This window comes from Papio anubis, chromosome 10 (genome assembly GCF_008728515.1).
Source record: "Papio anubis isolate 15944 chromosome 10, Panubis1.0, whole genome shotgun sequence".
Classification (NCBI taxonomy): Eukaryota; Metazoa; Chordata; class Mammalia; order Primates; family Cercopithecidae; genus Papio; species Papio anubis.
Genome location: NC_044985.1, coordinates 58,590,759 through 58,607,311, shown reverse-complemented (window position 1 = coordinate 58,607,311; position 16,553 = coordinate 58,590,759). Strand labels below are relative to the sequence as shown.

Here is a 16,553-nt window from a genome sequence, read left to right as displayed (position 1 = left end):
AAGAAAGGAATTGTCCTCTTGAGAGAGGTGGTTGATCTTCCCTTAGATGGTTGTGGATTTTGATTCCATGGTTGTTAACTGGATTGGGTAGTCCTTTGGTGCTGTTCTTATCACCACAGAGAAGCTGGCTGGGGGCCAGGCCCAGAGAAACACAAGCATAGTTAAACCCAAGCGCTTCCCCTCCATTATGTGGCAGTACTTTGTCTAGAAAACAACAGGAGAAGGTGGTGGTAGTGGGATGTTGTTTTATCTTGTTTTATTGAAAAATGTAGAAAGCACAGTTTCTGAATAGACTTTGTTTCTTAGGTTTCATGGCATGATCTCCAGAGAAGCAGCCGACCAGCTCTTGATTGTGGCTGAGGGGAGCTACCTCATCCGGGAGAGCCAGCGGCAGCCAGGGACCTACACTTTGGCTTTAAGGTTGGTCATGGACCTGCAATTACTACTGTGCTTTATTTAAAACTCTCTTAATAGAGGGCTTTCAATTTTAAAAGCATCCAGCATGTAATTGAATTGGTTCTTGTTTTCTTGGGATCTAATTACCATTTTAATAGCTTTGAGACCCTTTAAAAATTCCTCGTGAATGGTAGCACTCAGTAATTAAGAATAGAGAAACTTTTTTTAAAATTTTTTTTTTTAAGACGGAATCTCACTCTTGCCAGGCTTTCAGTGGCATGATCTCGGCTCACTGCAACCTCCGCCTCCCGGGTTCAAGCGATTCTCCTGCCTCAGCTCCTGAGTAGCTGGGATTACAGGCGTGTGCCAACACTCCCAGCTAATTTTTGCATTTTTAGTAGAGACGGGGTTTCACCATGTTGGCCAGTATGGTCTTGATCTCTTGGCCTTGTGGTTCACCCACCTCAGCCTCCCAAAGTCCTGGGATTATAGGCATGAACCACCACACCTGGCCTGAACAACTTTTAAAGCATTTTGTGGGAGCTGCTTCCTTCCATTCCATCTTACCCCTTCTTTACTGTTTGTCTAGCTTGTCAGCTTCCATCAATTTCTTGAATAAGGAAAGAGACCAAGAGAAAAGATCTTCATAACTTGTAAAGCTAAAGTCAGTGCCATCTCTCTTAGGTTGCCTTTTGGTTGGAGCAGTTTTTCTTGGGAGCTCTTGGCTCTTCCCTATCAGCTGATCTTCACTTAGTGTTTTGGCTGTTCTTAGCTTACAGTACAGTGCCCAGAAACAAATACTCCTGTTAATCCTGCAATAATAACCCAACAGTAAGAACAGTAATACAAGAGCATACTTATCCATTGTACTTACCTTATGCCAGGCCTCTAACCTCATTTAATCCTCACAACAACTCTGTGTATTGTTATTACCCCCCATTTTACAGATGAGGAAACAGACAACCTGGATGGAGATTGAGTAACTGGGTGAAGGTCACACATTTAATAAGTTGTATTGCTCCTATTTGAACCCAGATTGTCTGACTTCGGAGTCTTTGCTCTTAATTTTTCTACATTGCTGCCTCACCAAAGGCTTAGAGTAATTATCTGTTGTCTTTGTTCATCCCTTTATTTGTTCATTCATGTATACATTCATCTATTTGGAAAAGACTTAAAAGCAGAGACTTCTGAAGACAGAGATCAAATATATGAAATTTCTTTTGGTAGTCACAAATAGAGGATAGAAAGTTGATGTTAATGTTTAGGACTAACATGTCTAATTCCTTCTCCAATCACTTATACCTGTGTGAATGAGCAGGGCCTGCTCTGATTCCTGTCCACAAGATTTCATATTAATCTTTCTGTTAAATAGAAGGATGTAATTCAGTATTATTTCATACTGAATGCTGAAATAATTAAATACTTGGAGAATAGAACTTGCCACAGGAGTTCATGGAAATTTGCTTTCTATGGTAAATTATAAAGTGTAAATTCCCCTTCAATTACTTAATTATACTGTTTTTTTCAGGTTTAAATTGTGGTATATAGGAAAAAAAATTCTGGTATGGTAATTCAAATACCTATTTAATTTATCATTAATTGAAATAGAAGACTGATTTGGGGCAAATCACAGAATTTCTTGAAGTTGGTTTCTTCATCTTTCTACTCCTAACATACTATAATTCTGGAATTCTTCACCACTGTATTTCCAAATAGTCTGGTCATCTGATTGTCTATGGTAAACAGCCTTGATGTAAATGCTGGTGGTCCAGAATAAGGAAGGAAGAAGGTGGGGTAAAATGAGAAACAGAAACTTCTCTTTCTTTCCCCTTGGTTGCCATTTCCCCTGCATTTCTCCAGGATCACATAGAAGTTATAAAACTTTAATTTGAACTCAATTTTTCCTAACTGCAAAATTCAGGTACTTTCACCACATTACACCACATTGCCTATCATCTTATATCTGTCACACAGTTTTCACCAGCTGATACCAGCAAATATTTGAAGGCTAAGGATTTAGTTTGGAGAAAAGTAGCACCCAGACCTTCCTATCTCTTTCTCATTCCCGCCTTCTTGCCCTCTCTCTTTCTACTCAGGGCTTTACATTTATAATCACTTCCCATCCACTTTGGCCCAGTAAATCTTGATGGTAATGTTTCAAATTCATATCTCTGGGGTAACTTACAGCCTTTCTTTTGTTACTGAAAATTACCATAAAATCATTACTTGGAAAAGAAATAATAGTGAGTAAAAGGGGGCTGTAATGGTCATAGATAGAGGAATTTTACTCATAATATACATTGAGTAATTTATGTGCCCAAATATGATTGACAGTTTCCTTGTTTTAAACTTATTGTATGGCTGAGAAGTGTTAGGCAAAATCTGAAATAGAAGTTATATTGATATATGTATTATTCTTATCTGATACTCGCATTTCACCTGATGATTCTCCCAGTTCACATCAGTTTGTTTTTAACATACACATAATCCATTAAGGGGTATCCAGTTTGTCTATTTTATACCCATCAGTGTTCTTTATGCATTTACTGTGTCAACTGGGGCCTCTAAAATTAGGAATAAGTCCTTGAACTTGATTCCTCGTAGACACCTCAATCTCAATATATCTAAAACTGAACTCAATGCTTTTCTCCCAAATATGCTGTGGTATCTATATTTCCTTTGTTAGCTGGTGACACTATTATCAGTCGATTCCATAAAACAGAAACCAAGAAATTATTTTCACTTTTTCTTTTAGGTATATTTTATTGTATATTTGTAAGGCCTGGCACTATTCATCTAGAGGCCCCTACCTTACATTATACCACACACTGTACTTCATATCAAATACATATTTTCTGCTGTTAAAATTGTGTAAAGATTTTATGTAAATTGCTTTTGAAATTAGCTTTAGTTTTATAATTTTCTTTTTTTGTGTTTTGGAGCCACATCTTTCATGTTTCATATTTTTTATATTTTTGTATTTCTCACTTTTCTTAGACCCTGGCAAGCCCTGGGTACTGTACCTGTATGATAATGATTAAGAGGACTTTTTCTTTCTTGCTCATGTCACACAGCCAAGTCCAACAATCTTATTTCTTAAGTATTTCTCAAAATTACCCCTCCTTTTCAACCCTAAGCCACTTCCTGGACTAGTTGAGTAACTGCCTAAGAAATATCTGTGTGTCCAGCTTCATCCCTCTGATGTATCCTCCCCAGTAATATAAATGATCCACCTGAAAATCCGATGGTGTGATCAGCGAGGTTGTAAGGTTAAGGAAGGCACAGAGTTTCAAAGAACACACCTCCCTCACACATTGGCATCTCTCCTTGACTTAAAAGGGACTAGCCCTCCACTGAGGACCCTAATGAATGCTATGAGGTGCTCTTTAGGGAAGTGTGTATTGTATGTGTGCTGTCACAATACCAACTATCTGCAGTCAGAAAAGAAGTTTTCACCATGTGGCATGTCAGGTGTTCTATGGGTGAGATATTTTTTGCTCTTCATTTGCATCTTCTTCCATGCCCCATCCAGCCTAAATTTTAGGCTGAGCCTTGTCTGGCTTTCCTACCTATGCTCATATTCATCTCTTGACTCAGGAAAAATGATTTTGACTCAGTGAAAGTTTGTCACACAAGGGAAGCATATAGACAGACATTTGCATGTTCAGAGTGTGTAGTTGTAAAGAAGATGCTAGCCAGGCACTTGGTTATGACTCATGAAGTGTTTCAAAGTGATTCTCAAATTTTCTGTATGCTGATTTTGACAACATTTGTATTCATTGTAGTTTAATGAGATATGGCAAATATCAGTTACAAGTAACCTAAAATAATTTAAGCAGTTTGATTGAAAACACATGGCTTTCATCATTTTAGAACTAATTATTTAAAAGATATATTTTATAAGGCACTCTAGTTTTTCTCACTAAAAGAAAAAAATACTAGGTTGAGTTTGGACGTTTTCTATGGGCCATTTTTCTGGTTTACTATTCCTGACTTCTGCTGTTTCTGATCTGCTGTTAGACCCATCCATTGAGTTTTTAATGTCAAATACTATGTTATTTGGTTCCAGAATATTCATTTGATTTTTGGAAATAGTGAAGTTTAAGGAGGTGAAAAACCTTGTGGAGAGCTAATATGAGTGAATATATGAAATCTTTTAAATATTTGATATCTACTTTCTCATTGTCACCACTGTCCTGGATAAAAACCCAAACAATTTATGGGCATAAATGCAATCATAGCCCATTCAGAACTAATTTTTTTCCTGCTGTTTTTATCTAAACATTTTATTTTTGGGGGGATTGCTGTAAATGCCAAAAGGCCTTTACTAACTCAACAAATTTGTATCATTTTTATCCTAATGACTGTTTACTTTTCCTCCTTTAACAAAAATAATGCAAATAGGTGAATTATAGCCTAAAATTAAGATCTTTCTATTATTTCTCCTAAGTCATCCATGTATTGCAGAGCACGTTTGCTTAGACTCTCCAAGAGTTTTCTTGGAAATTAAAAAAAAAAAAGAATTCTTTATCACTATTGGACATTTAATATGGCATAAGACTAAAGTTATGCATTAACTTTGACTTATTATTGGGCCCTCTGTCAATGTTGGCTCCCTTTGATATAAAATACCCCTTTTTCACAATGACTTGAGCTGCTAAATTAGTTCATTTTTACTAAGAAAAATAAATCTTGTGTGTATTTTACTAAAACTGGAAAAAGAAACATTTAAAATGTTAACAACTTAAACAGGAACACTTTCTATGTAATGTATAGATTGAAAGAATAGAGGAAAATCAGAGAGAATAAGGAATTGAGATTAAAAAAAAAACTATCAGAAAAGAATTGCAGTTACCCACTCTCACTGTTAGAACTTTGGAAATGAAGTTGTAGTGTAGACTTTAGAATTAGACAAACCTGCATTCTAGTTGCCTGACCTTATTTTGTATATTTAACCTTTTCATGCTTTAGTTTCCTGTTTATAAAATGGGGATAATAATCCCAGTATATCTCAAAATAGACCCTTTAAAATTCTGTTATTAGCAGCATCCCACTTTCAAGAATCATATTCTGTATCAATTGAGATGCTTTCAGCCGCAAGTATTACCTGACATTCAAAATAAGCAAACTCTGCCCACTTAAACATAAGTTATTTAAGGTAATATCTCACATACTAAGTTCAGAAATGTAATAATAACATAGATGGTCAGTATTCTAGTGATGTTGTGAAGGACTTGTGATCTTTCTGTTTGTATTCATGGCCAGTCACAGCATCAGCTTCAGTCTAAGGTTGATTTTCCTGGCGGTCAAAAGGTGGCTGCCAGTGCAATCAGAATTGTAAGCTTTTTTGTTTATGCCCAGCAGGAGAGTGTAAGGGAACCTCTCTTCTCTCTTGCAGTATGCATCCTTTCCTTCAGGTTGATAAGGCTAGCATGAGTCTGCCTTTCCCATTCCTGGACCAATAACATCTCAGGGAAATGCATGTACTGACTGCTTGTCTAACCTAGCACCTGCTCCTAGAACTGGGAAATGAGTCAGCTTCTTCTGGAAGATAAGGCTTTGGAAGGAAGAATGAACGACCAAACAAAATCTGGTTTTCTTTTCTTGTTTTAAGTGAAGGAAGAAGGTTGGAGGAAGGAAGGGAACGTGTATACCGTTTAGATAGTTAACCATAGCCAAGTACAGGCTGTACTTAGAAAGCAATTTCTTTGTTAGGCAGATCAACCCATGGTGTAATTTTTCAAATATTTTAGCTCTGGTCAATCTCTTACTAAAGTTGTATATCTAATTTTAGCTTTAGTAAATACTGTAGTAAGAAAATCAGGTGTGAGTTCCAAAGACAGTTTTATGTGAGGGCAAGCATCAAAGAGTTTTGTAAAACATGTTTTGATAATGTTCTTTTGTCTATAATATTTTAGAAATTTGATTTGAAATGTTGTTTTCCAAACTGACTTTAGGTCAGCATTTTAAAGGTCATATGGAAAACCTAATTATATTAATAATTTTAGCATAATGAAATCCATAGATTTTTATTAATATCTAAAAAATTTATTCCTGGTATGTCACTAATATGTGTCAAGGCCTTTTCATGGAAATTGAAGGGGCGTGCTCTTCACTGTTAAATTGGACAATTGAAATAATTCTCCAGATTCTGAATTATCAAAAGAGCAGCACTTATTGAGCTTTTATATTGTGCCAGATACTATTCAAGTGGGTCAAGAAAGAAGATATTTAAGCTAACTCTTAAAGGTAGACTGGCTTACCAAGTAAAAGGGTAGAATATGATGAAAAACAAGCATTTTGGGAAGAAGAAATGGTACCAGAATGTAGAACACCATGGAGCATTTCGTGTATGGCAGTCTGTTGAGGGACTGGGAGCAGGGGAAATTTTAGCACTTAGTGTGCCAGGAGAGCCTAGAATTTCATGCTTAAGAATTTGGACTTTATCTGTAGGAAATTGAAGGCTTTTGGTAGAAGACAATAAGGGTTACATTTACAGTTTAGAAAGATTTGCTGGAGGAATTAGAATGCTGAGTGGAAAGGGTGGTAGGAACTATGTTTTACCAGAATTATTTAGATGATTAATTTAGTAAGCAGTTTTTCTTTGGCTATGGAGAACTGATATTTAAAAGGTCTTCTGTATACCATATAGATTTTAAAGAGTTCACTTTGAGGAGAACTGTTAACTCCAAATTTGGCAACTCCAGAGACATTTCTGTTAGTCTGACTCATTTTAGCTTCTCTAAATTGGGAGAAGAACAAAGTGACATGTGCAAGAGTCTTGATAATCCCCAAACTCTGTATCTGGATATTTTAGGGCATATTTGGACATACTCCAGAGAATGCCTTATACCTACAATACTTGGCACTTTCCTGTTGATTTTATGCTGACTATAATGTAAGAATTATTTGGAAAAATTTTAGTAATTGAGAACAAATGATAAATCCTGTAAAAAACATGATGTTTGGGAAAATTATATTTTCTTTTAAAAATATGTCACATTTCATAAATTCAGAAACATAACTTTTATCAGTCTGAATTTATTATACAGAATAGTATGTATATAGTATCATATTACTTATATAAAATTTCATACCTATAGGTGTATATTTAAGTAGAACAGTGTCTAAAAGAATGATCATCAAAATGTTTGGTGTTTATTGCTTAGTGACTAACTTAAACATGATTGTTACTTCTTTGTATTTTTTGAGTTACCTAATTTTTTTTTTTTTTACAATGAACATGTATCATTTTATAAACAGAAAAAAACAAAAGAGCTATTTTTATTTTGAGAAGAAATGAAGACATTAGTTGTAACCTTGGGTCAAAACAAAAGATGATACCTCCTAAATCTCCAAAGATTTGACACTAAACAGAATGTATCAATTTATTTAAATAATTCCTTGGAAGAAGGATTGGTCAGCCCTGGGGCAATAGAAAGAAAAGTCATAGAGGCCTCTGTTCCATCCAAGGTCTATATGGGAAGGGAGTCTTGACCAGCATTGGCAGTGCTGTCGCTGGCATGGAGAGGAAGAAGGAGCCATGTGGGTCTCTCTGCCATTAAACGTAATCAACTGAATGTTTTTTCCAGTAGTAGTTCCCAGAGCCTATGAGTATTGTTAATAGGAGTGTACTGCATTTCCCAAACTCATTTGGTCATGAGACCCCCTTTCCATGGACTTTCTCAGTGGAACACACTTTGAGAAATGTTCCATTCAACATTCAATCCCTCAGTTCCTCTTGCTGTGGACCTCATGCTCACCAAGCATGGCTTCCCATGTTGTCTGTCTACAGAGTGGGAAAACTTAAAATATATAGGCTGAGTGCTGAGAGCCTTTGAGTTATTATTTCTCATTTTCAATTAACAAATTAAGATTAAGTGCTGGTACTACCGGGAGGAAAAGAAGGAAGAAAATCTACCAGGTTTCTTCTGTTTGGTAAATTCAGATAAACATGTACTCCCCAGCCCTCATTTTTCCCCCTTTTTAAAAGACACCCTTTTTTGGTCAGTGAACCTAAAACCACTGCTTATTAAAGTGTTAACTTGATAGAGAAAAAACGTTAAGGGTTAATTGCCTCACTGATCCTTTTTCTTCCTGTTTTCTGATTTTTTTCCTGGACCAAAAAAGACTTGCCTCCTATCCAAAGAGTGTCATGAAACATCTACTGAAGGCAACCAAGCACTGTTTCTATGTATTATAAATTGCACCTTTTTTTTTTCTTACTCTATTTGCAAGCATGGCTTTTGCGTGTTCTCATATCTTACTTTTTAAAAACTGTTTCTTCAGTTACGTAGCATAGGAATTCGCCTATTTCAAGTGTACAGTTCAGTGGTTTTTAGTACATTCACAGAATTATGACGTAATCAATTTCAGAACATTTAATCACCGTGAAAGAACCTCTATACCCATTCACCCTCACTTTCCATTTCTCCTCAGCTCTCCCAGCCCTAGGCAACCACTAATCTACTTTTGTCTCTATTGATGTAAACAACCTAGACATTTCATATAAATGGCATTATATAATATACATTCTTTTGTGACTGACGTTTTTCCCTTAGCATAATGTTTTCAAAGTTTATCGATGTTGTAGCATGTATAAGTACTTTATTCCTTTTTACTAATGAATAATATTAGAAAAATATTCCAATAGTTGATGGACATTTGAGTTTCTATTTTTTGGCTATTATGAATAATACTGCTGTAAATAACGTTATTAGAATAAAATTGTGTACAAGTTTTTGTATAAACATATGTTTTAATTTTTTGGGGTATATACCTAGGGGTGAAGTTGCTGGGTCATATTGTAACTCAAAAGTAACCTTTTTAGGAATCTTTGAGGAATCATGGAATGGTTTTCCAAAGTGGTTATATCATTATAGTCCCACCAGTGATGTATGAAGGTTCCGGTTTCTTCATGTCCTTTTCAACACTTGTGTTACGTCTCTTTGAATATAGACATCCTAGTATATGTGAAGTGCTATCTTTAAAAACATTTTATCCCCAGCATGGTTTTTATTGACTAGTATTCTGTCTATTCAATCTTCAGTTCTCTCTCAAAAGTATGCATACATAGCAGTGGATTTAAAGTAGAAGGCAGAGAAAGCCAAAAAGCTGATTTCAAGGTCTTTTTGGCGTTTGTATTTTTAAGGCATGGTATAAAGCAAATTTTATTATTTAAGGGTAGAGTTGAGTTTCAAGTACATTTTGGGGCTAATAGAAACTTTTACATAAAGAGGATGGCTGTCTCTCCAGTTATCTACTTTGCAGAGAAGAGCTAGAATCTCATTTGTGTATCTGCTTTAAGGTACAGTGGAAGACATGCTAGATTCTCTTAATATCTGTTTTTTAGTAACTAGATACAGTCCTAGCATAGGTGGATAATGTGATTCCTTTTCTGTGAATGATTTGGAGCCACCAAATATTTTATTAATGGACTGAACAGTTTTATAAATATAATAATAGCTAACGTTTCCAAATATTTACTCTTCCAGGCATTACGGTAAATACTTTATGTGAATTATCTTTTAGATAACCCAAACTTTTTTCATACTGCCACACCCATACAAAGTGATAATGTTGTGTGGTACATTAAGGTAAATGTATGAGATTGATCATGGGCCAATGTGACTGGCTCAAGGACTTCAGTGTATCAGATACTTTCTGGCCTCTGAAAGGGCTGGACAGATTTGCTGTCTTATAACCCGTAACCTCTGTTCTTGGCAACAGGTTGGAAAACTAAGTTTTATCTATAAAATAAGACCATGTGGTAGATACTATTATTTTCCCCAGTTTACAGATGAGAAAACTAAGGCTTAACTTGCTCAAGAACAAACAGCAAAAAAACTGAGAAATATAACTTGTTTAAAAACAATATCTGGCTGGGCCTGGTGGCTCACGCCTGTAATCCCAGCACTTTAGGAGGCCAAGGTGGGTGGATCACCTGAGGTTGAGAGTTCGAGACCAGCCTGACTAACATGGAGAAACCCCATCTTTACTAAAAATACAAAACTAGCCAGGCGTGGTGGCACATGCCTGTAATCCCAGCTACTCGGGAGGCTGAGGCAGGAGAATCGCTTGAACCTGGGAGGTGGAGGTTGAGGTGAGCTGAGATCACACCATTGCACTCCAGCCTGGGCAACAAGAGCAAAACTCCATCTCAAAACAAACAAACAAATATATATATATATATATATGTCAAAAAACATGCAGCACTTTTTCTAAGTTGTCAAGAGGTGTGACACACAAGTAAACTCTTAGTTTTTAAATCAATGCCATTTTAGTAATTAAGATTTTAAAGTTATCAGCACATTACTATTTTTATAAACAGATATACCTTGTTTAAAGCCTTTAAGGATAAGGTTTATTCCAACTTATTCTCAAGGGTTCACTTTCCACCCCCACCACTCTCAAAAGAGAAAAGCCAAATTAAGTGCATTTGAAGTTTAATAATTTAAACAAAAATCCCATTATAAGATCACTTGGTAGTTATTTGTACTTATAAAAATAATTAACTTTGTATAACTTTATCAAAGAAAAACAGCAATAATTCTTTATAAAAATAACAGCATATTTGCATCTATGTAATTTATTATATTTCTATTATAAAAGCAACACATAGATATGGTTAAAAAAAAAACTGAAATAAAAATGTTTAGAATGATAAATTATAGTACTTTCCCACCGTGACATACTTCTAATTCCACTCCCTAGAGATAACACCATTCACAATTACTTGTCTATCCTTCCAGAAACTGGTCATGCATAAAATATACTTCTGTTTTTATGGCATATATGCATATCGTGCTTTATTTTAAGTGAAAATTGTTAAGGAGTGGCCAACCAGAACAGCAAAGATGATCTCCAGTCTTTGCAGAGGTTTGCCCTATTGTCTGCCTGACTATATAGTTGTGCAATAAACAGCTAATGCCTGACAAAAGCCATCATTACCTGTTTATTTAGTTTTGGCTGATTGGTAGTTTAAGATCATGTTGAGCCAGATTCTGTGAGTTTAGCTTCAGTGCCCAAACTAAACTTATTGTAGCTTTGAGTTTAAAATACTGATAAGATTCCATTAAGCAAGGGATTTCTGTGAGAGGGTGATATAATCTTTACAGTTCTGAAGATTTTGTGTGAAGAAACTATTGCTGCTATATTAGAAAATGATAAAATGCACTGAAATAAAAAATGTAATTTTGCTAATGATTGAAAACACCCAACAATTCATAACTGAATCTCGAAACATTAGGTTGACTTACAAAGTGAGCTTAGCCAAAGAGTTCCTGAGTAAAGCCAGAGAATCATAGTAGATATTGATAAAGGGGCTTTTGCAGTTTTAAAATATGAAAATTGGTTGAAAGCATTTTTCATGTTAAAGAAGAAGGATCAAAAGGAACTGGGGAAGGATTATGCTGCTAGTAGGCGTTGACGTGTAATGTACTGTGTGTTCTTTTGATCTGATAGCTCATGATAGGTTCAGTTGGTTACCATGGTTTCATTCCATCTCCTGCAAACCTTCTTGTTGTGCTATTTGGAATAAATGAAAAATAATGTTCTGTAGAAAATTTTTCAAAACTGTTTTTCTCCTCTTAGTTTAGATTATGAATCATTTTATGAGAAAATTTTAAGATGTAAGAGTAAGTGATAACACATAATGACAGTAACATTTAGTTCTGCAGTACTGGAAAATTAATATTGATGAAGGGGATAGCACAATTTATTTAAAAATATATTATTGCTAAAAAGCTTTTAAAAAACATTGATATAATAATTCCAGTTTATGTAAGGTATTCTTGCTCAGGTGTTCTTTAATAAAGCAAACTATAGAAAGTAGTTGATATGACACAGTAGGAAATGGGTAGTTTAACATAAGGCATCCCTTACTTGAAAAAATTGGTATGTTCCTGAAAATGTGTTGCAAATTGAACTGTATTGTAAATGCACAAGAGGAGATAGCTATTCAAAAAGATTAGTATTTTTTCCCTGACAAATATACAATACAAAAAATATTTTAAAATGTAGAAAAACACAAAAGCAAAAAGCACCCCTAATTCTACCATCCAGAAATAATCACTGTTAAAACTCTATTGTATAGAATTCTAGCATTTTCCCAAGTTATACAGAAATGACTTTATACCAGGTACACTATATTATGGTATGCTTTTTTTCAGTTAGCTGTGTATCATGAATATTTTCCATGTTGATAAATATATGGGAAGTTTGCTATTTGAATTAATTCTTCATAAGGTCAGGTTTCACCTCCCCTTTTTAAAAATTCTGATTTTCACTTATATTTACTTATTTAAATGTAGGTCTATCAGTAACTTTGTTTTTATTACCATGTGTACTATATATAAAATGCAGAAAAGTAGGAAAAGAAAAATATTACCTATAATCTCATGGCCCTCAAAGACAAACATTATTTTTTGGCATTTATTAAATGTATTTTTGTTGTTATTGTTGTTGCTTTGTTTTTAGAAAACTGCAGTCTCCTTCTAGGTGCTGGAGATACAAGGAAGAACAAAACAGTCAAGATCCTTGGCTTTATGGAGCTTAACAGTTTATTAGGTAGAGAGAGGATTAGACTTTAATGAATTGTCCCACAAATGCCAAGCTAAAAACTGAGGCAAGTTGCTGTGGAAGGAAAGCAAGGGAACTATGAGTGCATAAAGGAGGAGCTGATCTAAACCCGGAGTCTCAACTCTAAATCTAAATTGCAGTCAGGGAAGGCTTTTCTGAGAAAGGAAAATCTGATTTAAGAACTGAAGGGTTGTTAGAGTGATCTAAAGGAAGAGAGTGAGTGAGAGGGCAAAGAAAAAGAGCCTAGAAGCCGGACCAGCATGTCCATGCAAGGGCTGCAGTGCACATCTCTGAACTGAAAGAAGAAGATGGCCAGGAGCACAGTGAGTTGGAGAGGGAAGAAATGAGGCTGCACATCTGCTTCTTGTAGGCCACGTTAAGAATTTTGCTCTTTATTCTAAGAGCTAGGGTGACATGACCCAAGTTTGAATTTCCCTTTGGCTTCTGAAGAATAAACAGCTGAAGTAGATCAATAGTGGATGAACACAAGAAAGTTGCTTATTACCTTTTTTCTTGTTACCTTTTTTCTTAGTAACCTGTTCATGTCCATTGCCCTATATATTTTGTGTATAGTACTTATGCAACCATTTATTATATTTACCATGCAAGTTTTCTCTATTTTTGTCAGTCTTTGACATAATTTAGTGTTTCCTGGTTACACTTTAGTGAATCTTTTTCTAAGTGAAAATTTTATTTTATAAAATTTATTCCATTTTTCTTTGCCCTAGATAGCGCACTTCCACAAGAGGTTTGATAGTTACTTTTTTTTTTTTTTTTTTTGAGATGGAGTTTCACTCTTTTTGCCCAGGCTGGGGTGCAATGGCTCAATCTCAGCTCACTGCAACCTCTGCTTCCTGGGTTCAAGTGATTCTCCTGCCTCACCCTCCCGTGTAGCTGGGCATACAGGCACCTGCCACCACACCCGGCTAATTTTGTAGTTTTAGTAGAGACTGGGTTTCACCATGTTGGCCAGGCTGGTCTTGAACTCCTTACCTCAGGTGATCTGCCCACCTTTGCCTCCCAAAGTGTTGGGATTACAGGCGTGAGCCACTGCACCTGGCCTTGATAGTTACGTTTTAAAAATTTTTATGAGACGGCCTTCCTCGCTCTATTGTCTAGCCTGGAGTGTGATCATAGCTCACTGTATCCTGGAACTCCTTAGCTAAAGTGATCCTCCTGCTTCAGCCTCCCAAGTAGCTAGGACTACAGGTACATGTCACCATACCTGGCTAATTTTTTCATTTTTATGTGGAGACAGGGTGCCACCAGGCCGGTCTTGAACTGGCCGCCTCCTGAGCTCCTGGCCCGAGAAGCAATCCTCCCTTCTCAGGGTCCCAAAGTGCTGTGATTTTAGTTGTGACTCACTGCCCCTGGCCTTGGTAGTTACATTTATTCTCTTCTAGATTTTGTGGTGTGTTTTATACATGTAACTTGTTTATCTACCAATAATTTATTATGAGATATTATGTTATATATATTATATATTATATGAGATAAATATTTTCCCAACTGTATTTAATACTTTCTTCAAAATATTAATAGGTACCACAGAAGTAAAGTAGAATATATTTGGGGATTGTTGCATACTGTATCCCTGTCCTGGGGATATTTTTTGTTTGTTTGTTTTTGTTTATGAGACAGAGTCTGGCTCTGTCGCCCAGACTGGAGTGCAATGGCGTGATGTCAGCTCACTGCAACCTCTGCCTCCTGGGTTCAAGCGAGATTCTCCTGCCTCAGCCTCCCGAGTAGCTGGGATTACAGGCACCCACAGCCATGCCCAGCTATTTTTTGTATTCTTAGTAGAGATAGGGTTTCACTGTGTTGCCAGGCTGATCTCGAACTCCTGACCTTGTGATCCGCCCGCCTTGGCCTCCCAAAGTGCTGGGATTACAGGTGTGAGCCACAATGCCCGGCCAACCTGGGGATAGTTTTAAAGACTCTGAGAAGTTTTGCAATGAAACAAAATGAACATACATATACACATAAAAACTGACAGTTTGTTATTTCCCTAACTTTTTTGAAGATAGATTACACTAATGCCTCACAGAATTTCACATAGTATAATTCTAAGATTTGTTTGCTAATAGCCAAGCAGTGGTTCAAATTCAATCCTGGCGGCCTTTCTGTCCCCCTTCCCAATTTTGGGGAATTATTCTTAACGTCTTATTGCTGTCAACTCTACTTTGGAATTTGACAAGTTCCTCAAAATTGAGGTTACATTTATTTTTCCTATCCTTAATTTTAGACAAAAAGACATGGCTAGGCACATAGATCCGGTTTTGGCAAGCTTTTTCTGTAAAGGATCCTATAGTAAATATTTTAGGCATTGCAGACCAATTGAGAATATTATGTTATATAGATACTTGTGTAGCTGTTTAAAATGTAACCACTGAAAAATTTAAAACCAATGTTTTACCTGTTGGTGATACAATAATAGGCAGTGGCCTAGATTTCCCTCTAGAGTTAAAGTTTGGCGACCTCTGTCTGTTACTGCTACCATCTGTGGCAAATCTTTGACCTCTTTACACAATCTAGAGTTGACATATCTACTCAGACTCAGTCGCAAACACAGGTACAAGAAGATATTCACAGGATGTAAGTGTTTTTTTTTTTTTTTTTTCACTTTGCTTTTGTTGTTCTCATATAATTACTATTATTTTTTACTGATGATTTTTAAACTTACCTATACTGTGACTCTTTCTAATTCATATATATTGTGTCTGTCTTCTCCTGAGTGCCCTACCTTTTCAATTACCAAAATTTTTCTTAGACTAGGCTTCTTAAACCACTTTTTCATTCAAAAAGCATCTACTGGTATAAATGTATATAAAAAAGGAATTGAGAAGGTAACAAGGCTGTGTGGGGGTCTAGGAACCAAAGGAGCCTGTCCCACTGGCAGCCAAGGAGTTTTAAATCTCTGTGACTCCCCCAGGATTTTCTTGGAATTTTCCAAGCAAGCCCAATTCCCATAAAAATAACTAAAATTGTACTCTTTATTTTTCCTATATCATTGTAACAGACAGACAAGAGCATATTTTGGGGTGGCAATAATAGGTAATTGAGAATATTTTAGGGACTTCCTGTTTATATATTTTTTTAGTTTATTAATTTTGTTATTATGGTAGAATTCTTAGACAAGAATTTTCTGCCACTGTTGGGGAGAAAGTTAACATAGAATCACCTTTTTAAAAATTTATCGTAGTATGCCCAGAGAGACATGATCTTGTAGAAAAAAACTCTTGAAATAATGAAATTATTCTATCTTTGCAGTAAGGAATGAGAACTGGAATTAGGTTTGACTACAAGTAACTCAGTAAGAAGTTACAATTTCTTTGTTTTTTTTTGAGACAATCTTGCTCTGTTGCTAGGCTGGAGTGCAGTGGCACCCTCTTGGGTCACTGCAACCTCCGCCTCCTGGGTTCAAGTGATTCTCCTGCCTCAGCCTCCCAAGTAGGTGGGACTACAGGTGCGCACCACCACACCCAGCTAATTTTTGTATTTTTTTTTTTTTTTTTGTAGAGACAGGGTTTCACCATGTTGGCCAGGATGGTCTCAATCTCCTGACCTCGTGATCCGCC

At 36.0% G+C, this 16,553-nt stretch overlaps 1 protein-coding gene across 4 annotated transcripts in view; it reads left to right on the top strand.

Annotated features, from left to right (window-relative positions):
- Positions 1–16,553, top strand: part of CHN1 (chimerin 1) — a 200,488-nt gene that overhangs the window by 85,836 nt on the left and 98,099 nt on the right. For all 4 annotated transcript variants that reach the window (XM_017946671.3, XM_021923729.2, XM_021923728.2 and 1 more), the window contains one exon: positions 307–420. In XM_017946671.3, the coding sequence (XP_017802160.1) occupies positions 307–420 (114 nt within the window). The remainder of the gene's footprint in view (positions 1–306; positions 421–16,553) is intronic.